Source organism: Coregonus clupeaformis, unplaced genomic scaffold (assembly GCF_020615455.1).
Source record: "Coregonus clupeaformis isolate EN_2021a unplaced genomic scaffold, ASM2061545v1 scaf0999, whole genome shotgun sequence".
In the NCBI taxonomy this organism is placed as follows: domain Eukaryota; kingdom Metazoa; phylum Chordata; class Actinopteri; order Salmoniformes; family Salmonidae; genus Coregonus; species Coregonus clupeaformis.
In genome coordinates, this window is record NW_025534453.1 from 93702 (window position 1) to 118309 (window position 24608).

The following is a 24608-nucleotide window of genomic DNA, read 5'->3' on the forward strand; positions in this document are numbered from 1 at the left end:
AATGATCAAATAAATACAAACTGGTGATTAAAAGCGAGCCTACTGAAGGTGTAAAGTAGATAAGGCCTAGAGTCTATAGTTGGTTGGCGGTAGGAGTCCATTGGCCAAGTCATGTCGTATTTCCCATCTCAGGGCGGAGCGTTTCTTCTCTGTAGGCACCACGTAGGTGTTGGCCACAAATATTCTTTGAGGCTTCGGCTGGGGGTGAGGGGGACAATACAAGATGTCAATGTTTTCAGTCATCTCTAGGTATTTATTTTCTTGAAGGAGCATTTTACCTCCCCCCCATTCTTTAAAAGTAGACCCTTCCTTGAAGTAATCACTAATTTGTAATGACTGGAAAGGTGAATGCCATGCGGTGGAGTCCTTGCGTTCACCTGTCCAATCAGCCATTTAAGAATGTGATTGGTTAACGATCAGTGGGCGTGGCATGCGACCCAGTGACAGGTTTGAGTCAAATAAGAGGAGCCATGTTAGGGAGGCAGGTTGGCTAGCAGGCGTAAAACACAGGTTACGGAACAACAGGTCGTAGGTTCGACACCAATGCTATTTTTGTTTTCCAACTAACTCACTCAGGTTTTTAAAGATCAGTGGGTTGGGCTTACAGCGGTAAGAGTGAAAAGGAGAAAAAACATGTCTTGTGTATTGCCCCAAGTGGCAGAGAGCGTAACAAGGGTTGCCATGCAGCAGGTCCCTGGTTTGAATCCCCATGTGAGTTCTGTATTCTACATTTTCTCTATCAACTTGGATTACTTGACTAAACTTAAAATGTGGTTATGCCTTCGAGGCAGAGCTGCCCTCAGACCAACATTGAATAAGGAAAACTCTTCTCTAAATTAGGGGACATAAAGGAATCAAACAAGAATACTTTGTCCATTTTCCTTACAGTCCACAGAAATGTCTCTTTTTTTAACACACTTTGGGCATCAGGATACTGAAAGCAATTTATTGAACGTTGACATGCATAATTTATGCGGGACTGTTTGGGGGGGGATCCCTTTAAGGCATTTTCTGACCTGAAATAATGAATGACAGGATGGTTACAAGATTATACAATTCTGTTATAAATTAAGCATACTCACTGGTTGAGGTTTGTACGCGAGCTGTTCCTGAAAATACAAAAAAGAGTGATTAAGGCAGACATGGTCATGCATCATTACAATCCATCGTGATATGTCCTCTATATGGTCTTCAGATAAAGTATGGAAGCCAACTGAGTTTGTTATGGAGAAGGTGTTCATACCCTGATTTCCCAGTGCAGTGCTTTCCTATCCTTCTCTCCTGGCGCCTTGAACATTTCCCAGTCCTGCTTGTACTGGAAATACCTTTGGAAGATGGGGAACAATATAAAATGTAGCACAGATCCACAGAAGTAATCTTTCAAAAGATTTATACTGATTATTTAGACATTTCGGTAATTATCCTTACTTTGCCACTGGGTCTGTCTTCTTCAGGTTTTTGGTGTGAGGATGATCCATCACTGGGCGGATAACTGCAAGACATGAGTGATGACGTTTAACTGGGGCACATTGTAAAATGACAGTTTGCAGTGAGCACATGATGACATGTAACAGCAGTGTGGGTACTTACACGACTTGGGCTGGGGTCTGATGTCACTCTCGCTCCGAGATCTGGCCTGTAAGAGATTTAAAAAACAACACTGGTTTTCAACAAACATACATGTATACCTTTTGCAACGATTATCAAAAAAAGATCCTGGACGTGAGGATACATTTTATTTCTTCCGAAAACATCAAACCCTACCTCTTCAAAGAGTATCCTAAATAATCCCACAGCACCCCCCCCGTAACTAACACTACACTCCTTTACTAGCTCGGACTTTGCTGATAGCTACTTTGAGGAAAAATGTACTTACTGTGATGTGGTTGTCGCACCTAGCTATCTTAAGATGAATGCACTAATTGTTAAGTCGCTCTGGATAAGAGCGTCTGCTAAATGACTAAAATTTAAATGTACCCATGTTTAATCTGAGATTAATAAACAAAATGATGTTAACTCTCAAAAGGCAAGAGTACCCACCATGCCTCTGATGTAGGCTTTGAAGGCACTAGAGAGACGGTCTGACTCAGACCTGTCACTCAGACTGCCTGCATCCTCACTCTCCAGCTCCGACTCCTGGTGGGTGGACATGGACCCCAGACGCTCCTCCAGCCCACTCACTGCACCTGAAAGGGAGACATAATGGGGAGACAATGTTAACGCGTTAGCCTTAGTTACCACTGTGTAAGGCCATAAGTAATGCTAGTAAGGGCTAGGCAGGTGTTGCATGATCACTGTGCCGGACAGGCCCAGTACATCTCAAGTTTTAGTTATACAAGTGCTGCAAGAGGGATTAGTACTATGCACTGGATCAGTGGTTCCCAACCAGGGGTACAAGGACCCCTTGGGGTACTTGATAAGACTCATGAGACCATAGGCTTACTGGTAAAATGCACAAGGGTACTTCAGGGGTACTCCAGGCAGAGCAAAATTCAGTTGGTGGTACAGTAACCGAAAAAGGTTGGGAACCACTGCAATGGATGACATGACTTTCAACTAAAATTTCCGCTTTGTTCTCATGTACAAGGTGTCAGTCTACTATGCACATACTTGGACTAAGGGCATGTTCCCTATAGAAATGGTATTTTCCTACTATAGGGAGAATAGACCAGGTATACAGTTTACCCCTTTTGTGTCTTCTGTTATCCTCCCACTCTTTATAAGTCTTAGTAGACTTGGAATCAATTAACTTAATGTCTTCATTGCTCGCCGGCGACTCCAGATCCTCCCTCTCCTGCTCATCCTCCGCTCCTTTCTCTTCTTTCCGGTCTTCCTTACTATATCCTTCTCTAGTGGGCCTCTCATCGTCTTTGCACTCAGTGAGAGAACTATCTTCAGGATATATCCCATCTAATGCTGCCTTGTCATTTTCAGTCTGAGCCAACGTATAGTCATCTTCACAGTAGTTGACATCATTGCGGTCTTTGCTCTCCAATTCAACAGGAGGAGGATCGTCACAATATGCCATATTTGAGAGGCTTTGACTGTCTTCCAACTTTGTCCTCAAACCGGCGTCCTCACAGCTCTGTAGATCAGTGGTATCCTCCTTACCATCACCATCACAATTGGCAAGCGACTGGTCGTCTTCATCGCCATCTCATCTCAGAAAGGCCCTGGCTTTCTCTGTCAAACTCAGCTATGGTACAGTCGTCTCTATAGTCTTCTCCCTCCGGGTCGTCCTTAGCTGAGGAGTCTGGCCTGTAGGTGCCATAGCCAGATGTCACTAAGCTCAGCGCCGGGCTCCCAGCACGAGTGCTGTAACCCTCCCCGTCATCAAACCATTCCTTTTCGCCCCGCTTAGCCCTTTCTCCTCTACGCTCCTCCTGTTCTGTTTCCTTTGGACTCTCCTCGACAGGTGGCTCCACGACCGGTGGCTCCTCTTGTGCGTGTTCAGTGGTTCTGTTGGGCTCTGTGTCTTCCTGGTTGTATTGTTCAACCTTCTCCTCCTCCCCCTCTCCGTCGGACCAGAAAGCGGAGTTCAGGGAGCTATTCTCGTCCTCACTCTCTTCGTCCCACTGACTGTCATACATTTTATACATGGTAGCCAAGGGGAAGCAACCTTATAGTGATGCTGCTGTGGGGAGTGTGTGGTGATCTGCACAGGCAGATGGCTATGGAGTAGTGCTAAGAGGGTTATACCCTGTGGTCTCGATGTTGCGCTACACTGCCACCTGTCGAATGTTGGTCGCCAGAGGAACTGCAACTCCACAATGTTGTGTGACGTATTCCTTCTCAACAGCTTGTCAAAAAAGTCCATGTGTAGCCTAGCACTAGGCTTTGTTTGTCAATATCAACAGTGCATTTGCAATAGCGCCTAACGAACCCATTCACAGTTGAATAGCTTGCAACGTTTGTTTCCAAAACAGACGCGTTAAACATTTCCAAACCAACAATCAAAAGAGCGGCTTAGCTTGCACGTTATACCGGTATTGTACTCACGGTCTCTTTCGTCGGCAGTTCTGCTTTGCTCCAAGTGTCTTGATAAATCCATAAGGTGTGGAACTCCATTAAATCCAAGGCATTTTTTTTTTAACTTAAATGTAGTGGCTTTCGAATAGCCGTGGGAAAACCAGTTGCAAGATTTGAGACAAATCCAAAATTCCATAGAAAGTCAAGAATCCAATGGCTTGATGAATAAAACTTTAAATGTTGTATTTGTAGAATCCAAAATGAATGCAAGGTAAACAAAGGTTCCAGTATTCCATTTAAACTAAAAAGATCAAGGTAAGACGTATGTGGGTCAAAAAAATTATGCCTTCCCCGTAACCCAAACATTTGCCATAACTAGCAGGCCTTACTTCCTGTCTCTAAATACCCAATTAACCTATCTGGGCGGGTCCGCCCATACTTTAATTCTGCCTAGAGGGCGTAATTGACCTATTCTCATTCAAATCATAAGACCACATAACCAAATTAATATATACACACCTTATATAGAAATTAAATTCAGTTATTCTAAATGGAGCAATATGACCTAATAAACAAATATTTTCAAATCCCCTAGAAATATAGAAACTGGCTCCAACAATAGGCATCTGAAAACGAAATACAGTGATAAACCCTGTAGTTTGGATCCTGGATGCTGACTGGCTGAAACAGTATTTCAGCCGTGTGTATATCAGACTATATATCACGGGTATGACGTAAAAATACTTGTTTACGGTTCTATTTATGTTGGTAACCAGTTTATAATAGCAATAATGTACCTTGGGGGTTTGTGGTATATGGCCAATACACCATGGCTAAGGGCTGTATCCAGGCACTCACAGTCGTGCATAAGAGCAGCCTTTAGCCGTGGTATATTTAAGCAATAAGGAGGTGTGGCCAATATACCACACCTAAGGGTTGTTCTTAGGCACGACGCGAATCGGTTTCCAACATAAATATAACAGTAAACAAGTACTTTTGTATCATTCCCGTGGTATATTTAAGCAATAAGGCCCGAGGGGATGGGGTATATGGCCAATATACCACGGCTAAGGGCTGTTCTTAGGCCTGAATCAAGGCCTTAGGCCTGTAGACGTGGTATATTGGCCATATATCACAAACCCCCGAGGTGCCTTATTGCTACTATAAACTGGTTACCAACGTAATTAGAGCAGTAAAAATAATTGTTTTGTCATACCCGTGGTATACGATCTGATATACCCTGGCTGTCAGCCAATCAACATTCAGGGCTAGAATCAATCAAATTTTTTTAGAAAGCCCTCTTTATATCAGCAGATGTCACAAAGTGCTATACAGAAACCCAACCTAAAACCCCAAACAATGCAAATGTAGAACCACCCAGTTTCTAATGTCTGATATACATGGCTGGAATGCAGTTTCAGCCAATCAGCATCAAGGACCCAAACTGCTCGGTTTACAATGGACAACATTCCACACCCCTTCGGGCCTTAAATATAGTACTTTAAGCCTTTTTGCACAAATAATATCATGCATAATATAATTGAATTACCTGAATCCTCACTATGCGTTGATTCATCGCAGATGTGAACTTGGCCTTGATGTTTCCTTTAGGAAGAAAGAGTGAGGTTGATTCAAGTATGCTCAATAGCACACATGATCATTATAGTCTTTACAAAGCCGCACATGTGATCATGATAGTCTTCACAAAGCCGCCTGATGTAAACTTACCGTACCTAAGGACTTTCCTCTTGATAAAGGGTCTCCCATGCGCTCCTGTGTCTCGGTCTGGGGTGGACGACTGACTGACAGCGAACGATAACTGCTGGAGGTCAGTTTGGTCTGGAACCACTTCCAGCCTATTAGGGGCTGTTGAGGGGCGCTGGTACTTGGAGGCAACAGAGTGCTGAGTGTAGGAGTCATACTCCTGTCTGGCACCATAGTTACTGTTGTCTCTGCTGTATGTGGAGGTTAGCACCTGGGTGGAGCACAGAACAAAGTAACATGCCATTCTAGTATTTGCATTATTTTTCAATAAATACAACACAGCTAGCTTATCTGCAGGATGAAGGGGGACTGAATGATCTGGGACAACAATATGTGAATATATACCTGTCTTTCATGGTGTGATGGACCAGCCTGCGCAAACACATTTCTGAAGGCTGTGGTGTTATCCTGGTGTACTGTTAGGGTGAAAACAAGGAAATTACAATCGAGACTCAAGAAGAACCCCACTGCTCATCAAAAGGTGCAACCAACACTTACTGACCAGGGCCCAGTTTCCCAAAAGCATCTTAAGGCTAAGTTCATCGTTAAAACCATAGGATCCTATGGCTCTAAGATTAACTTAGCCTTAAGATGCTTTTGGGAAACTGGGCCCAGTTACATGTGATTATGTAGTGGACATGAGAACACGTACAGTGATCTTACCTTTAACCTTGGTGACTGCAGGAGGACTTTTGAAGGTGGTGCTTTGAGATCTTGTAGAGTTCAATTCACTGGATGAGTGGCTCTTAGATTTTTCATGTCGGATCAGTTCATCTAGATCTACACACACACACACACACACACACAGTTGCTTCTCCACCAATCTGACAGCTAACTTGCAGTGTGAAAGTCACAAAACATCCCAGTTGTTCAAATTTTGTCAGCATTTGGTCATCAACATGTAGGACTATATTCGCTAATTACATCAACCCACCTCTTTTGAATTCACGCAGTCTGTGTCTTGGTATGTTGTTGTAACCAAGTGCCTCCAACTGTTGTTGAATTTCATCCTCTGAGAAATCCAGGTTTTCCATTTCCTGAAAAATAATTGTCCCATAAATGTAACTACATATTAGCTAGATAGATAGCTACATGATGGATTGCAAAGAAGAACGATCAGCAACAAGTTGTTAGCTAACTTCAGGCTAGACAACGATCAACCAAACTCTAGCTACAATCAACCAAAAGTTATCTCTTCCTTATCTAGCTAGTCCAAATCAACAAAAAGGATGCATGATTAAAAAATGTTATGCAATCTAGCAGCTAACGTTAGCTTCAAATACATGTTAAATGAGCCAATGGCCAGCTAACGTTAGCTAACTTAGCACTCTAGCAGGATAACAAAGAAAGCAGTTCAACACAACAGGCCATTTTGCCAATGCTAACATTGATTGATAAAATGTGTTTTACCTGTAACGTTACAGTGTGAGCTTCTTATAATAAACGCGTAACGTTAGTTTTGCAACACAAGTATTGAACTGAACCAGCTACTAGTTACTGTTTGTATTTTCAGTACCAAGACAACAACACAGTCGTTGTTCGAAAAAACGACGTGCTTTGAAAACGACGCCCTTTCAGAATTGTCTTCGGTGGATTTGACATGGCCCAGAAATAGCGCCGCCTTGTGCAAGGAAGACCGTGGGATACCCTGGCAGTGCAGTCAGTGCCTACGATGATGATGCAGTGACTATGATGATGATACCATTACAAGATTTTGTCTGATTTTTTTTGTGTGCTCACCAGCTTGTAGTCCTTAGCCATCCCTATGGGAAAAATGAATGGGGAAAGAATAGGGTTTTGGGGGAAAGAATAGGGGTTTGGAATAAACGTTGAAAATGAAGTCTGAAGTTAACACAGGATTAGGAGCTCTTAAAAGTGATTTATGTATTTTTGTATTATTAAATACATTCTTAAAAATTCACAAAAAGTTATGTTAGCTGATGAAAATTATTTAAGATTATCCCATAGAACAAAACGTATAAACTCTCTTAAGCCTGTTTACCACAGACTTTATTTTCGGCTTTAATAAAAAAAATAAAAAAAACGCAATTAATTTTCTTCATAGGCTTTGTCCAACGAACCATGGCGGAGTTAGTGCTTGCAAAAAAAATGCCATTACTACCGTATTTCTCTATGAGATGGCTGTATAAAAAAAAGCATTAAAGCAAGTCAATCAAAATTGACAGTTTAATCAGTGGGGATATGTGTTTGTTGAATAATAGATCTCACTCACGTTTATCTATTGTAGGCGGCCTCCTACATGATGTGCCAACAATGTCTCAAATCAAATCAGGCTGACAGATTTAAATACATTTTGCTCTCTCATTTACAAACTCTATGTTGAAGAAATATTGCATTGATAATTGCAACAGCAACATCATTTATGTTGTATGTTATACCTGTGCAGAAATAGGCTAGGTTTTGATCTATGCGATTTTGGAAAAAGTTGGATTTGTTTTACAATTTGTAATAACTTGTTGGAATGCAAGCGTTTAGTTGACAAACTACAAGTCAGCGAAAGTTGCAGGTATTTATACATCTTGAGAGAACATTCTAAATCCCACCATTGCCTCACAGTGAAACCCTCCCCTTGCGCGCACCTTCCATCCCTCCTCCAACCACTTTCCAGCTCTCCAGTCCATCATGAATAAACATTAATTTTAATAGTACATGGTACCTTTCAGTACACTGTGGGGTTCAGTTGGGGAATATTGACAGGTGGTCCGTAAATCCCAACTAATCCGGGAAAAGGGACTTTTTGAGTCTGGGAAGACCATGGCTCGCGCCAGGATATATCGGGAGTCATCGCTGGTGATTTTATTGCAAATTGTCCTTATTTGCTCCGCTCAGGTAAGTCACAAATTATGGTTATTTTCTTATCCAATGGTTCACATCGATTTGTTTGCCAGCCACTGCTTTTCTTGAGATTATATTATCCTGTGTTATTAGGATGGAATTTCCCATGGATGGGATAGGCTGGGCTGGGATGCTCAGACTCCCAAATGTTTTGAAACACACCTTCTATGCATTTACAGATTCGTTGAACCATATAGTTTACAAATACATTAGACCGACCACAATATGCCTATTTATTAGTGGACTATTTTTCTCTTGTAAATAGCTGCATGATTTAGAAGTGTGTGAGTCCCATGTAGCTCAGTTGGTAGAGCATGGGGCTTGCAACGCACGGGTTGTGGGTTCGTTTCCCACGGGGGGCCAGTATGAAAATGTATTCACTCACTATCTCTAAGTCGCTCTGGATAAGAGCGTCTGCTAAATGACTAAAATATGAAAAAATGTGTATGGTAAATAACATAGCAGCTGCTTGTGTTGACATATGGAACCAATAGGTTGGAATCACAACAAATATATTCTCAACATATGTAATTACTTACAGAGTGGTCCCTTGTATAGAGGCTTGTGGTTTTCTTTTCTTGACCGTTCTTCCCACAAAACTACTGATTTCACACAATAGAGCTCTTTGTGTGAGGTGCCCAGCCATGATTTGGGGATACATTTCAGTAGAGGAGCTTTAAATGATTTTGTGTATTTATCCACAGAGGGGCCCGGTCGGTCCCAGAGGCCCCGCTGGACCCCCTGGCATAGCAGGCGTGCCTGGAGTCGACGGCATTGATGTGAGATACCTTTTCATTTAATATTTTATTGTATATTTGTGTCATTTCAGGCTTTAGATTTATCTGTTGTACAGCACCTCACCTGGTATAGACCAAAATTAATTGTGTTATTCTATAATTGTCAACCTATAGTGGATTTTTACATGGTTATTAAATAAACATTCCTTTTTCTATTTCATTTCAGGGAGACAGAGGGGACGATAACATCACAGAAGGCGGCCCTGTGAGTGGACTATCATTTCCCTTGCCACACCTATTTTATAACCTACCAATAAATGGTTAATCCATTTTAGCATGCTATTGAAATGGTCACTCTGTTCCCAGGGCCCTGATGGGGAAGACGGCAAACCAGGAACTCCCGGAGCACCCGGCCTACCAGGGGCAGACGTAAGTTACACATAATACCCACATTTACAACCAGTTTATTATTCATACTCCCCAAGCAGGAAACCCCATAGTGCAAAATCAAATAACAGTTGAGTCCATTGAACATCTGTAACTTCTGAAGCTCAAGGGGCTGAAGATCTGTGGCACTACTGCTGTGTGAGTCGTTTATATTGGCTCCTGAGCAAAAGGGTTGGAGGGAGGGGAAATCCTCCTGAAGAAAATGAATCCGTGGGCTACATCAACCTGGGTATTTAGGGGAGAGAGGAGGAGAACGCCTCAAATAGCTTCCTGACTGAAACAGAGAAACAGAGGTCTTTTTGTATGAGTTGGGGGGTGCAGGGGATTCTGCCGCCAATGATGGCTGACAGGAAAGAACTGTATGCTGGGAAAGGTGGAGCAGAAGGGCCCCAGTGTGTGTGCTGTCCAATTGGGCGATGATGCTGAATACAGAGTATCCAATCAGATGAACTGCTGACTGCTGTGTGTCTGGCAGAGTAGGTAGTGTCCAGGTGTGTCGAGGTATGCACTCGTTTTGGCTGGGTAGCTCACTATTCTCTTTTGTTAGGAATAGCAAATACCTGGAAAACACAGACTTCAAGTAGTCAGCTATCATCCATTCTTTCTGTTTCTCTGTCCATAACTGGAGTCCTGATTTCAACGATTCCTGTATTCTGTTGTTTGTTGCCTGCCAAAGCTATTGACTAGTTAGAGAGTAGTAGTAGTTCCTTGATCTTGGGAGGATAGTTCAGAGCATCTCTTTTCAATCCATTGATTCAAGCTTGGCGGAGGACTAGTTAGACTAGTTAAGTGACCTCCAATGGTTTATGTAGCTAGCGGAAGAGGGGAGGGGCTAAACAGTGTGAGAGAAGACACACCCCCATTTGAGTCTTATAATTGCTAGATTACTGTGTAGGAAACACTCCATCCATGAAATATCAATGATGAAATTGACTTTTAGGTAGACTAAATTGTCACGATCGTCGTAATGAGTGGACCAAGGCGCAGCGTGAAATGCGTACATCTTTTATTGAGTACTATTAACAATAACAAAACAACAAAATGAAACGTGAAGTCCTCGGTCATAAACACAAACCTACACGGAACAAGATCCCACAAATGACAAGTGCAAAACAGGCTGCCTAAGTATGGGTCCCAATCAGAGACAACAAGCCACAGCTGCCTCTGATTGGGAACCACCCCGGCCAACATAGAAACACATGAACTAGAACATGAACATAGAACACTAAACATAGAAACTAACACCCTGGCTCAACATATAAGAGTCCCCAGAGCCAGGGCGTGACAGTACCCCCCCCCCCAAAGGCGCGGACTGCGACCGCGCCAACTAAACCCAACAGGGGAGGGGCCGGGTGGGCATTCCGCCTCGGAGGCGGATCCGGCTCCGGGCGTGACCACCACTCTCTAGCTACCCCCCTGTAGAGCCCTTGGTCTGGTCTGGCCCCGCTGGCTGGAGCAGGACTGGACATCGGTGGAGCGGATTGCTTTGGCTCCGGTGTGGAGCAGCTGACCGGTGCCGGACCAGGCACCGGTGGAACAGGCACGGACCGTGCCGGACTGACGACGCGCACCACTGGCTTGGTGCGGGGAGCAGGAACAGGCCGGACCGGGCTGGCGACGTGCACCACTGGCTTGGTGCGGGGAGCAGGAACAGGCCGGACCGGGCTGGCGACGCACACCACTGGCTTGGTGCGGGGAGCAGGAACAGGCCGGACCGGGCTGGCAACGCGCACCACTGGCTTGGTGCGGGGAGCAGGAACGGGCCGGACCGGGCTGGCGACGCGCACCACTGGCTTGGTGCGGGGTGCAGGAACGGGCCGGACCGGGCTGACGACGTGCACCATTGGCTTGGTGCGGGGGGCAGGAACAGGCCGGGCCGGGCTGGCGACGCGCACCACAGGCTTGGTGCGAGGGGCAGGAACAGGCCTGGCCGGGCTGGCGACGCGCACCACTGGCTTGGTGCGAGGGGCAGGAACGGGTCGGGCCGGACTGGGAACACGCACCACTAACTTAGTGCGGGGAGCAGGAACGGGTTGGGCCGTACTGGGAACACGCACCACTAACTTAGTGCGGGGAGCAGGAACGGGTTGGGCCGTACTGGGAACACGCACCACTAACTTAGTGCGGGGAGCAGGAACGGGTTGGGCCGGACTGGGAACACGCACCACTAACTTAGTGCGGGGAGCAGGAACGGGTCGGGCCGTACTGGGAACACGCACCACTAACTTAGTGCGGGGAGCAGGAACGGGTCGGGCCGGACTGGGAACACGCACCACTAACTTAGTGCGGGGAGCAGGAACGGGCCGGACCGGACTGGTGACACACACCACTTGCTTGGTGCGAGGAGCGGGACTGGGTTTCCTCATAAACCTCCGCTCCCTCTGCTGCCTACTCAGTTCCTCTCGCCGTGCCTCTACACTCTCCTTCTCCCTCCTGACCAATGGCCCCCGTAACCTGGTGGCCTCCTCTCCTAGTCCACAAACTCGCCCTGTAGCTGCCTCCAGCAGCCCCGTCGTCCAAGCCGTGTGCCCCCCCAAAATGTTTTCTTGGGGTTGCCTCTCGCCTGTCCGACGACGGCCCGGTTGGCGCCGCTTCTCCTCTCCTTCCTGGGCATCCTCCCTCATCGCCCTCCGGTAGCGGACGGCCTCCTCCTCGGTGATCCTACCCCAACCGAGGAGGACATCCACTAGCGTTACCTCCGGCGTTTGCTCCTGGACACGCTGCTTGGTCCTGTATTGGTGGGATCTTCTGTCACGATCGTCGTAATGAGTGGACCAAGGCGCAGCGTGAAATGCGTACATCTTTTATTGAGTACTATTAACAATAACAAAACAACAAAACGAAACGTGAAGTCCTCGGTCATAAACACAAACCTACACGGAACAAGATCCCACAAATGACAAGTGCAAAAGTATGGTTCCCAATCAGAGACAACAAGCCACAGCTGCCTCTGATTGGGAACCACCCCGGCCAACATTGAAACACATGAACTAGAACATGAACATAGAACACTAAACATAGAAACTAACACCCTGGCTCAACATATAAGAGTCCCCAGAGCCAGGGCGTGACATAAATATGCAATGGTTTAGTTAGTACAATGTTTAGAGCATTGATCACAGACTGTGTAATGTATCATTTTCAAGATACAAACGTGGAATATAAAAGTAGTCTCAATTGAGATGCCTTCCATAATTTTGTCGAAATCTTGCTTATAGATTATAGAGTATTTGGATTACAAACCTTCCTTTGTGTTTATCAAACGCAAATTTAATTAAGGAAATCAGATTTACAGTAATATTGCCTTGAAGTAAGGCCACCCTGTTACTAATGGTGATCTAACAGAGTACTGTGTTAGCAACTCAGTGTTGGAACAGTTCTATTTCAAATAAATTCATTTCAGGAATGGATGGATTGCCCATTGTTTCTAATTCATATTTTCACATGTCCTTTTATAATTTCTCGGGAATCCCATTGAATACTTGTAAAGAATAAAAAATAAAATATCACAATAAGAATGGGTAACAGAGCATGATATGACTTCTTTCACTGGAGGGCATTAGACACATATTGAGGTTTTATACAGTTTACTCATGGACATTCATATTTCTGTGTGGTTTATATAAGCTTTGTTTCCTCTATAGGGTGCCACTGGACCTGTTGGAGATGCCGGCCGAGACGGGCCTCCTGGACCAAAAGTATGTTTTCTTTATATGAAATCAAATGTATCCATAATCTTCCTATCTGTCTAATATCTATATTGCTGAAATATAATGCATTTACACTCTCTGTACTCAGTGTGTGGAGGCTGGTCAGAAGAGTAGGAATGTGAAAATATCACTATGCTCCAAAGCAATGAAAGGTTGAGATTGTTTCACCAACCATCTTGTGTGCTTCTCTATCAGGGTGAACCCGGAGAGGCTGGGGAGGTCGGGGAGATTGTAAGTAAGCATGGTTAACTACATTTATTAAAGGAATGTATGTATAATAGGGTTGTAATAGGGATATTGTCCATTATGACACAGCCTATGGCAATCATGCAGAAATGACCAAACATCATCTGGAAAGGGATCGACCTCACTTGTTTCAATGGATTATTACACTACCATAAGGATGGGACCATCCCCTCCAAGGACTTGTCTTACCCATCCAAGGAAATGACTGGAAATCTGGAATAGGCTACTCCCTCTCAAGGACCATATAACGATAGGACACACCCATAAAATCGTCTAATGCTACGTTCATCACCAAGTGGGAAGGTGGTAATTACCAGTTGTGGATTTGTAAATACGAGTTGGGTGCATTCACGTTTTGGGAAATACCATCAAACATGGAGATCATTAGAAGGCTTGTGATTGTTTTGCTATTTTATACCCATAAAAAGTATATCTTGACCTACTTTCACTTTCTAAATCAAAAGGAAGATGAACAGAATACATTTTGTATCAACAATTTTTGTCTTACCATAAACAACAACTGCTGAAGATGCCGCCATGCTTGCTGTCTTTTTTGTTGACAAATGACACCAGAGAGGTGCAAGTGAAAAACTCGGAGCACGTGGGATGATAGATGAGTTTCCCACTAGTGGATCTTTCCCAGTTGTATGTGTTATTTACGAAATTACGAGATGTTGTGAACTCCGCATAACACACCTTTATAAGAATTGCACACACACACCCATTGGTTGATCTGAAATCATATCTGAAATGAATACGCCCACCTAGGATATGACACCTATAAGGATATATGATCTATTTAAGGGTATGACATACTATAAGGACTGATTTATTGAAACGGCATTGCTTAAAATTGTGCCTTTTATTACTGTACCCTTGTTAATGCATTGATTAACTTGTTTATTTAGAAAATGCAACTTTACCTCAATTTTACACCTTCAAGCCTCTCCATGAATTTTCTCTTGTCTACCACAGGGCGAGGGACCTGATGGACCTGATGTGAGTACTTTTCCATTGGTCCCACACCTGAATAAGGACAAATGTATTTAAATACAAGAGAATACATTACATTAGTACTGTGTCATGTCCTTTTTGTTTTGCTGACAGGGAGCAGCTGGTGCACAAGGGTTGGTGGGCGAGCTTGGCAAAGTCGGAACCCCGGTGAGTACTGCCTTTTTAACATTTAGAAACACAGGGCTTCCAACATTTTCAATATCTTATACGGAGATATTGACTTCTAACTTATTAAATTATTGCATTCATTCACCTGTAAACATATTATTATTATTATTTATAGGGATCACAGGGCAAGGAGGGGCCAGTGGGGCTTCCCGGACCTGCAGGGCCCAGGGTAAATATATTTATTTTCATGATCAATTAGTTCCATATTAGTGTTGTCATCCTTAGTACAGTAGGAAACCCCATGTGAATCCCATGTGATGTAATAGCTACATAGTTCTGTGTGCCATGAAAAGTATCAAAGAGGAGACCATTTACAGCATCCTGTACATTTGTAAGAGCACTGCAACAACCAACCTGTATGACAACCAGCCCCTGTTTCCCCTACAATGATTTCAAAGACAGAAATGTCATTAAAATTGTGTTTTCTCTTTTTCTCCCCAGGGTCTTCCTGGCGTGTATAAGGGGGAAGACCTGGTAAGGCGTTCACAAGTTTCCTTTAAGGGCACCACAGCTATGCATTTGAACCCTGATGCTGATGATGGGGAACTTTTCAGCGGAGCCCCCCTGTGGCAGGGCTCTTAGATGACCTCAAATAGGCTTTACTTCTGTTTTTCAGTGTCCCAATGCCTGTCCTTCTGGTCTTAACGGATATTCTGGCCTCCCAGGCATGAAGGTGACTATATAATAAATACACATACTATACTATGGTTGGTCGTTGACACTAATATACTATGGATGTTGATGCTGTATCTTGTCAGTGAAACTGGCTTGCATATAGCGGCAACATTATATGGTTTCTCTTTAGGGCCACAAAGGGGTAAAAGGAGAGTCTGGAGAGCCTGGAAAGCAAGGACACAAGGTAACGTCTCCCCCTTTTTATCCAGATGAAATATCAACAACTACAATGCGGTCATTGATAATGATTGTAACATTTGTTTGATGTTTTCTACAGGGAGAAGAAGGAGACCAGGGAGGAGAAGGCGAGATGGGAGCTCAAGGGCTACCAGTAAACTATTTTAATATTTCTCTCACAAATCTGGATCAATATAAATGTGCCATTCACAATGTGGCTATGATACATGTATTTTTTTAAATTAAAAATGGCTTCTTCCTCTCTCTCTCTCTCTCTCTCTCTCTCTCTCTCTCTCTCTCTCTCTCTCTCTCTCTCTCTCTCTCTCTCTCTCTCTCTCTCTCTCTCTCTCTCTCTCACTACTCTCTCTCTCTGCTGAGTGATTTTAGGGCCAAGGGGGACCCAGGGGAATAACAGGCATGATGGGCCTCAAAGGTGACAGGGTAAGGGTCATGAGGTCACACACTGTTTGACATCATAGGATGAATGCCCAAGATGAGCTATGTGCTATATGTTACTGCCATCCTCAGCGGGTGCTGCTGAGTGACTTCAGCTTGGCCTGTTTCAGCACTGCCAAACCTCAACATCCCACAATTTATGTTTGAGCACACTAGTAAATGCATTTAAAAAATGTATATTTGACATCTTAAATCTGTTTGATAACAGGGACCTCGTGGAACGTTTGGAGATCTCGGTCCCCAGGGAATTCAGGGTGGCCCAGTAGGTGCCTGTATTTTTATCACCATGACTTTCACCTCTTTTTCACCATGACCTCTTTGTCACCACTCACATTACAGTAACATCTCAACTTATTCGACTATTTTGGTTTAAGAAATTATTTTTTATTTTTTAGGGTGACGTGGGCCAAAGAGGAGTAGTGGGCGAGAATGGACCAAACGGTGGTCAAGTAAGTACTAAAACACCACACCATCATACAAATATATTATCACTGTTATATTATCATTATTATTATTGCTGTTATATTATCACTGCAGAACAACAGAGCACATGGTCATTCACTTTCAAAAGTAAAAACCTGCCGCCAATTCATACAGGTGCACACTATCTATCAAATAATGTATAGAGACTTTTACTTACTGTTTTTGGTGTGTTGTTTTGCAGGGCGCCCGAGGGCCACAAGGAATAAGGGGCCTTCCAGGGACCAAAGGGGAGCCTGTGAGTATTGTACACACCACAGCCTTACCAAAACCGATTCATTATCGACTAACATCTCATCTATGACATCTGTGACATTACACACAGCATGAGCATACAGTTGACTCAATACACATGCCATGAAGCTAATCCACTTCCGTAACGCTCAACTTCCCTGTTCTTTCTCCCATGGACAGGGTCTATCTGGGCCCGATGGACGTGAAGGAATTCCCGGATTGCCAGCATCTAAGGTACAGCTCAACCTGCTGTTCAAAGACCTACAGTAGGCTAAATGAGGATGTATATACAGTGAATCAGTAAGATTGATCTGCTGTTGTTTTTTTCTATCATTTTAAGGGTATTACTGGGAAAGTTGGCAGTCCAGGTGATACTGGGCTCCAAGGACTTCCTGTAAGTGTGACCTCTGACCCCTAGCATCTTTGATTCATCATAATCATTCTACGTTTGTTTTTGTTTGGGTTTGTTTGGTTGTTCATTTGTTTTGATGTGATTCTCGCCATAGGGTTTGCCAGGCGCTTATGGTCCAAAAGGACAAAGTGGTGAGAAGGTAGGGGAATATTTCAAATGTATGAATAAAACCAGTTATTGACCATTCTGTATATGAATCTCTATTGTAGGGAATCTTATGTTTTCCTCTCTTTGTTACTAGGGTAACTCTGGCGACCCAGGTTCTGTAGGACTAATGGGGTCTCCTGGGAAATCAGTAAGTCAAGAGAAAATTAAATCACATTAAATGACAGTGATGAAACGTAATACTTTGATACAGGATACATAACCCTTACATACTTGCATCAGTAGTATAAGGGGCTGTGCTACAGATCTCATGGAGACTTGCTTTGTTTACAGGGGGAACGTGGTGAGCAGGGAGAAGTAGGACCTGTCGGAGCAAGAGGTGGACCAGTGAGTATGTTTTATAGTATATGTGATTCACTGTGAGAAAGCCATCCATATAAAAACACTATCAAGTTTGATTACTCTTTTCAAGGTTTAGTATGAACTTCAGTAGTTTGAATAAATCATCTGGAACTGTGTGATTTAGTAACCCTTTTAGTGTTAGGGAATTAGGGATAAATGTGTGACCTAAATAACTGAACAATAGAATTAACAAGATCAGCACAAAGCATTTGAACTCTAAAGCCATGCACAACCTTTGCTCTATTATAATAGAAGCATTCTTCAACAAGCTCAGAACTTCATGTGATTCATTTGGGAAGGTCTTGGACTACTAGAATATAATACATCTGCACTTGCGCCACAATTGCTTCTCTATAACTTCCTATTCTTCTATTTTTTCACTGTAGGGTGAAAGAGGAGTGCGTGGCCCAGAAGGGCCTGCAGGGGCACCAGGACCCAGGGTAAGTCAACAGCCCAACAGACCATTCATTATAACTAACATACTCATAGCCCCAAAACAAGCCCTTTATATGTATTATGAACCACAATGAATAAAGCATTTTACAATTTGTCGCAAACATCCATACATGTACCACAGTATGAACCATGATTATCAAACTGACCAATGAACTTGAAACATACAAATGAACTAGGCTAAGATGCTGGTGAAATCTGTAACCTGGGTAGTAAACAGGTGGAATAATAGAGGGAGTTGAGCATCTTCTGCACAAGAATGATAGGACAAGCCATGGGAAGTGATGACAAAGCCAAGTGACCAAGCACAGAATCCTGTGGTACTCCAGTCATCAGACTTTGTTGTGCGAAAATACATGGATTGGTAAGGTAAGATGCAGACAAGGAAATATCAGAGTGAAGCCAATTCAATTCGGAATACAGAACAGGTTTGTGGTTTGCAATGTGATGGATTATGATGATACTGTCATGGGGAAAGAAGAGGAAGACAAGAACATGATGAAGATGGTGTGAAAGAGGAAGAAGAAAACAAAGTATGAAATAAATGACATTTTTTGGATCATGTGCAGTGTGGCAAGAACAAAGACGATGCTGGTCTTTCAACAGTTACTAGGGTGGCCATTAGAATTATGTTGATATAATTGTATATGTAATTATTTATGCTTATTTTCTTCAAATGTTATTTTCATTACAATGCCTTTCCTGCCCTACCTTTCCTGGAACTAGGACATCTTAGAGTGCAAATAACACAATCCGCCCCCATCCATACCAGCAGTCTTTTGCTATTTATATTTGACATAACATCAGTGTAAACAATGCACTGAGTGTACAAAACATTAGGAGCATCTGCTCTTTCCATGACATAGACTGACCAGGTGATTCCAGGTGAAAGCTATGATCCCTTGATATCCTTTGTTAAATCCACTTCAATCAGTGTAGATGAAGGGGAGGAGACAGGTTAAATAAGTATTATTAAGCCTTGAGACAATTGAGACATGGATTGTGTATGTGTGCCATTCAGAGGGTGAATGGGCAAGACAAGATTTAAGTGCCTTTGAACGGGATATGGTAGTAGGTGCCAGGCGCACCGGTTTGAGTTTTTCTACGCTCAACAGTTTCCTGTGTGTATCAAGAATGGTTCACCATCCAAAGGACATCCAGCCAACTTGACACAACTGTGGGAAGCACTGGAGTCAACATGGGCCAGCATCCCTGTGGAACGCATTCGACACCTTGTAGAGTCCATGCCCAGATGAATTGAGGCAGTTCTGAAGGCAAAAGGGGGGGGGTGCAACTCAATATTAGGAAGGTGTTCATAATGTTTTGTGCACTCAGTGTATATTGCTATTATCTGCAATCATTCCATACATATACCATTTAACATGGACATAGTTACCATAGCAACCATTCAGATCAACCAAGCTGAGTGCCAGTGACTAAGAGCAAACCCACTCCAAGCAAGTGGAGCCGTATGCTCTCTCATATTGAGTGTGGCATCCCTTTATAAGCCTCCAGACTGCAGTAATACTGCTATCCGCCAGTGAGGGGGCATGAATGGAGTCTTGTTACACTGGTCCATGGGCCCAGGGGTATTTCTTCAGAGAGGGGGGATTCAGGCCAGGAAAATAGGCTGAAAAGGCCTGAAAGAACCCTCTGTTTCCCAGGAATTCCTTAAACCAGTTAGCCGAGGGTATGCCACAATCAGTATCCACACTTCCAAAAACATCTCATGGAGTGTGTCCACAATACCTTTTCTAGCTCACCTGTTTAGACACATTTTCTTCCAGCTAAAACAAAATGTTTTGTGCAAATGTAGTCAGCTGAAGGTGGTTGGAGCGTTGCACAAGCGATCCACTGTGTTAGATTTTTTTAAGTGTGTGTGTGTGTTTTTTAATGTTTAGTTTTTTTACAGGGAGGTAAAGGGGATCTCGGGCTTCCTGGTTTGCCTGGCCCTGCCGGCCTGGTTGGACAGAAGGGAGACAGGGTAAGGAAGATAGAATGTACTACAAAAGGAGAAGCATAAATGAATGTGTGAAAGTGAAATATAATTTTCCTTTTCCTATTTCTATTTCTCCAGGGTGCAGTCGGTTTGACCGGTGCTCAAGGAGAACAAGTAAGTTCTATCAATACCATCTCAACCGACCGAATAGTACATTCCTGCATAAGGGAGGTGACCATATTCTATGTAGCCATCAAATAATGGAAGAAGATGAATGGAGTGAATTCAAATGAGTAACATCAAGCACTAGGAGCTACTAGAAGACTACAGAAGGCCCCACCAAGGCCTACTTAGGATGGATACATGTTAATGATCCTGTAAGACATGTATTTTCTCTAACAAATACATTTCTAGGGAGAAGCAGGTTCCGAAGGCACAGCAGGAGACAGAGGGGACTTTGTGAGTAACTACATCAAGATAAAAACGTTGTGAAAATGTTTTGCCGTGCGCAACATTTGTTTGAAAGTAAAAGAGTACTGATTCTGTTTTATTATAGGGTGACGAAGGGGAGCCAGGAGAGAAAGGATCGGTGAGTCCAGCTTATAGCATTGCTTACTGCTAAAGCTCTCTATTGACATGGACTCGGCCAATTATGTCCAGTTACACATGTTAATGTGGTACCTGTTCGTCCCAAAATCATGGGGACTCATCATGATTCGATGCCACAACGTTATAGAACTGTCTAATGCTAGAGGTCACGTACAACAAAGCATCATCATTTCTCATTACTGAATCACTTGACAGTGTTGTGCATGCCAAAAGAAAGCCTTGCATACTGTAGGCCTGAAACACATGATCCTAGACAGACAGCATTGTCTATGCTCCCAATGGTCCAGTCTGGGTAATCCAATGTTACCTTTTGTTATGTATGAATGCTGAATGCCATTGTGTCGCGCTCTGTCGCTGTTTTCAGACGGGCAGACCAGGAGAGACTGGAAACAAAGGGCCGGAGGGCGGCCGGGGCATACCAGGCCCAGGGGGCAAGCCGGGTCAACCTGGACCACGTGGCATGCAGGGAGACAGAGGGTTGCCAGGACTGCCAGGGACACAGGGGCCAGCGGTAGGCACTTTAACAATTAACCAGATCTGGGGGCCTGAAACAGAGCAGGAGTCAAAAAGAGCTTTCTTAGTACTGCACTCATATGGAGTAGACACAAATCTTTACTGGAGGAAACAGCAGAATTCACATGATGACTTTGCCCTGTGTTAAAGACATGCTCCTGAACTGTGGCGACTACTAAGTATTTTTTAAACCTTCCGTTTTGGGCTGGATGTGTCAATGTGTAGTTCATACATGCATAATCTATGAGTAGAATGACTGTTTTACCTCAATTAGTCACGAAATCCCTAGTTTGAAAGCAACTGTTTTTCTGGAAGCTGTGCTGTGCCATTTTCCCTACATATTCCCCCATGTGGGCCAGCCCCCTAGCAAATCGAGTTCTAGCCAATGAGCTTCAGCCCCTTGCCATTTGAGTGACAGCTAGCAAGATGCACACACAGCAGAACGAGAGAGAGATAATGACGTGTTGCACATATCTGCACATGTGACATAGTAGGCAATTTTCGGGGACCACTTTTGGCTCATGAGCACTACTTTCAGAACTACAGGCTATAGAGTATACAAAAGTACTGGAGAATCTCTTTAAGTATGTCCCTGGGTTAAGACATCATTAAAAAAGCCTGTGAAGCTAGCTATGAATTTAATTACTTACCAGTTAACACCACAATTCTCTCAACAACCACCTGTTTTCCCAGGGGAAACAACCAAGCGATACACACATCACACAAGTTTGCATGAGGGTAATGCAAGGTAAATCTTGATCATTTTCATATCAAACTCTTATCAATTTGATATTGACCATTACTGAACCCATCACATCTGATAATGCAGGTCCATAGGTTTAATTTGACTAATCCCCTCATTCTTTTCCCTTCCTGTGCCACAGAGCAGCTAGCCCAGCTTGCAGCCAGCCTGAGGAGGCCTGAGACGGGCATCTCTGGACTGCCAGGTCCCCCTGGTCCCCCTGGTCCTGAAGGCCCCTCCGGAGAGAACGGCTACCCAGGACTGGACGGGGCCAGAGGACTGCCAGGCCTCAAAGGACCTCCAGGACTGCTGGGTCGCAAAGGGGCCAAAGGTGAGGTCCTGGGTCTTTAAAGATGGTGGAAATATATCCTATATGTAATATTATGGCCTAGTTTGGTAAGACAATGACAAGTTGGCTGAAGCAGAAACACACTGGCAACCAGGCTGGTAGTAGTAGTGTCATGATCTCCATTTGAATAATTAGGATTGTTTGTGCCATCACAAGTGAAGTTCACTACAACCATCCCTGCATCCCTAAACGTCACTTGAATTGATGATAATGTATATGTTCTGCGTAGGTGACATGGGCGACAGAGGAGAGAGAGGACCCACAGCGAGAGGGGCTAAAGGAGCACCTGGAGCACCCGGTCTACCAGGTAAAGATACCAGTCACAAGAGGCTACACGCCTACACCATAATAATGAAGGCTATAGCCATAACGGTTAGCTAGCTATTTAGCAGTTCCACAGACATGTACAAGTCTCAACCGACCACTCCATCCACAGGTGATCACGGTAGAGCCGCCTATGGCACAGATGGCCGCGACGGCGAGAGAGGGCCACGCGGTGTTCCCGGTATTCCCGGCGTTCCAGGGCCTCCTGGTCGTCCTGGCCTCAACAGCTACTGCGAGTCGTCACAGTGCATCCTTCCTATGGTGGCGTCACCGATATCTGCGAAAGATTCCAGTATGAAAGGGCCAAATGAGGAATAAGATGTGAGTCGGAGACCTAACAGATCCCTGAACGGAGGGGCCACAGAGGCCAAACTATTGAGAGACTAATGGAGGAACTAACTAACGCTCCACGGAAGATCAGTGTTGGGGTCAATTCCATTTAAATTCAGTCAATTCAGGAAGTAAACTGAAATTCAAGTTTTAAAATGTTTCTCATTGAAAAGCAGGAAAATGGAATGGAATTTGAATTCCAGTTAACTTCCTGATTTGACTGAATTGAAATGGAAATGAAATGAAAATGTACCCCCAACCCTGTGGAAGAAACATGAATTTGTTTGATGTGTTTTGATGGTTTTTTGGTTTGCATTTTGTTTTATTGTTTTGTTACAACCCTCTAAAATTCTCAGCTGTTGGAACACCCCTATCTGTCTGACAGAGTTTTTTTTTTTTTTTACCTAAGCTCTAGCTTTTGCCATCTCTGTACTGTAAAATAAAAAGAGCATTACATTTTTTGGGCAAACTAATTGTAATATTATTGGGTACTGTAGGCTTTGTGTTTTGTTAAATATGAACCAAGTTAAAACCCAAACAGACCAGACTAACTGTGCTTTAAACGACAATGTGGCGACCATTTTGAGTTCACTGAATTCTGTATGTTTATGTATTTGTGTCAATATTGAACTCATACAAATTACCAGTATACTGTTGGTTCAATGACTTTCATTTGTTTGCAAATATCTTTGTTGCATATCCACTCACCAACCCCTATGCTTTATCGTCTTCCTGATGTCATGATTACTGTTTTTGTGATGTGAGAACTAGGAGGGCAGTGTTGTTTGAAGACATATGTAGAAATGTTATATGCCATTCTTATTTATTATAAAGGTCGGAGGAGGTGACATCGAAGGTTGTACAAAAGATAAAATAAACACATTTTGATAAAGTCTTGCATGTTTTGTATGAAAGACTACAACAAAAATCCAGCAACATGTTTGTCTGCTAATTTCACATTAATCTACAATAGGCCCTATATAGCCATTTTCAGAGGCATGCAGAGTTCTACAGACTGTCTCAAATCATTGGATGCCTGTGAGTACAAATATAGCCACAAGGGGACACTAGCAAGCTTGACTGTCACCAGATCTAGGGTGTAACCAACAGCCATGTAAAAAATATATCCATAAAAGGATTTGATTAATTTGCTGAAAATGCCATTTGTCTTTGTGCATTACTGTGGAAGTTTTCCTATGCAGAAGAAGATGATTGTTATTAAGTATGCCATGAGGGACATGTAACAGGGTAGGGGAGGGTTGAATCAATAAATTACTCTCCTGTAATTGAGCCCAAGCTTCTCATTTAAACCAAAGGCATTTAAGTATACCTTAATTATGTAAAGTTATGTGTCACTAAATGAATCAAACGTACATTATAAGTTTCAAGCCGTTTACCGTGGGAAAGCCTCTACCATGACTCCTCACTGCTTATTTTTGTTCAGTTAGTCATGTTTTTGGGGGATATTCTAGCATGATTACATTGGCTGAATTGGTT

At 43.5% G+C, this 24608-nt stretch overlaps 2 protein-coding genes across 2 annotated transcripts; one reads left to right on the forward strand and one right to left on the reverse strand.

Moving 5' to 3' along the window:
* Positions 1–66: 66 nt before the first annotated feature.
* LOC123486095 (hydrolethalus syndrome protein 1 homolog) lies at positions 67–7307 on the reverse strand. The gene is made up of 12 exons (XM_045217294.1): positions 7144–7307; positions 6668–6770; positions 6397–6513; positions 6079–6149; positions 5703–5944; positions 5519–5574; positions 2041–2186; positions 1591–1636; positions 1429–1492; positions 1244–1325; positions 1083–1109; positions 67–198 (listed from the first exon to the last, which is right to left on the reverse strand). Exons 2-12 carry the CDS (start codon positions 6765–6767, stop codon positions 67–69), a joined length of 1083 nt encoding a protein of 360 aa, XP_045073229.1. The 5' UTR covers positions 6768–6770; positions 7144–7307.
* Positions 7308–8409: 1102 nt separating this feature from the next.
* On the forward strand, positions 8410–24004 carry LOC123486098 (collagen alpha-1(IX) chain-like). The gene is made up of 32 exons (XM_045217297.1): positions 8410–8583; positions 9294–9368; positions 9553–9591; positions 9693–9755; positions 13418–13471; positions 13679–13714; positions 14705–14728; positions 14837–14890; positions 15027–15080; positions 15353–15385; positions 15528–15584; positions 15717–15770; positions 15864–15917; positions 16151–16204; positions 16428–16481; positions 16615–16668; positions 16884–16937; positions 17114–17167; positions 17274–17327; positions 17440–17484; positions 17587–17640; positions 17784–17837; positions 18239–18292; positions 20218–20289; positions 20383–20418; positions 20659–20703; positions 20801–20833; positions 21218–21364; positions 22060–22114; positions 22251–22439; positions 22687–22764; positions 22894–24004. Exons 1-32 carry the CDS (start codon positions 8509–8511, stop codon positions 23097–23099), a joined length of 2064 nt encoding a protein of 687 aa, XP_045073232.1. The 5' UTR covers positions 8410–8508; the 3' UTR covers positions 23100–24004.
* The last annotated feature ends 604 nt before the right edge of the window (positions 24005–24608 follow it).

Bases quoted from the DNA above. Each gene is read 5' to 3' on its own strand.
- LOC123486098 (XM_045217297.1), top strand. From the start codon at position 8,509: ATGGCTCGCGCCAGGATATATCGGGAGTCATCGCTGGTGATTTTATTG. The intron at 16,669-16,883 runs GTAAGTACTAAA...GTTGTTTTGCAG, and splicing joins ATGGACCAAACGGTGGTCAA to GGCGCCCGAGGGCCACAAGG. The intron at 16,938-17,113 runs GTGAGTATTGTA...TCCCATGGACAG, and splicing joins CAGGGACCAAAGGGGAGCCT to GGTCTATCTGGGCCCGATGG.
- LOC123486095 (XM_045217294.1), bottom strand. From the start codon at position 6,767: ATGGAAAACCTGGATTTCTCAGAGGATGAAATTCAACAACAGTTGGAG. The intron at 6,514-6,667 runs GTGGGTTGATGT...GTGTGTGTGTAG, and splicing joins ACTGCGTGAATTCAAAAGAG to ATCTAGATGAACTGATCCGA. The intron at 1,326-1,428 runs GTAAGGATAATT...CATCTTCCAAAG, and splicing joins AAGACAGACCCAGTGGCAAA to GTATTTCCAGTACAAGCAGG.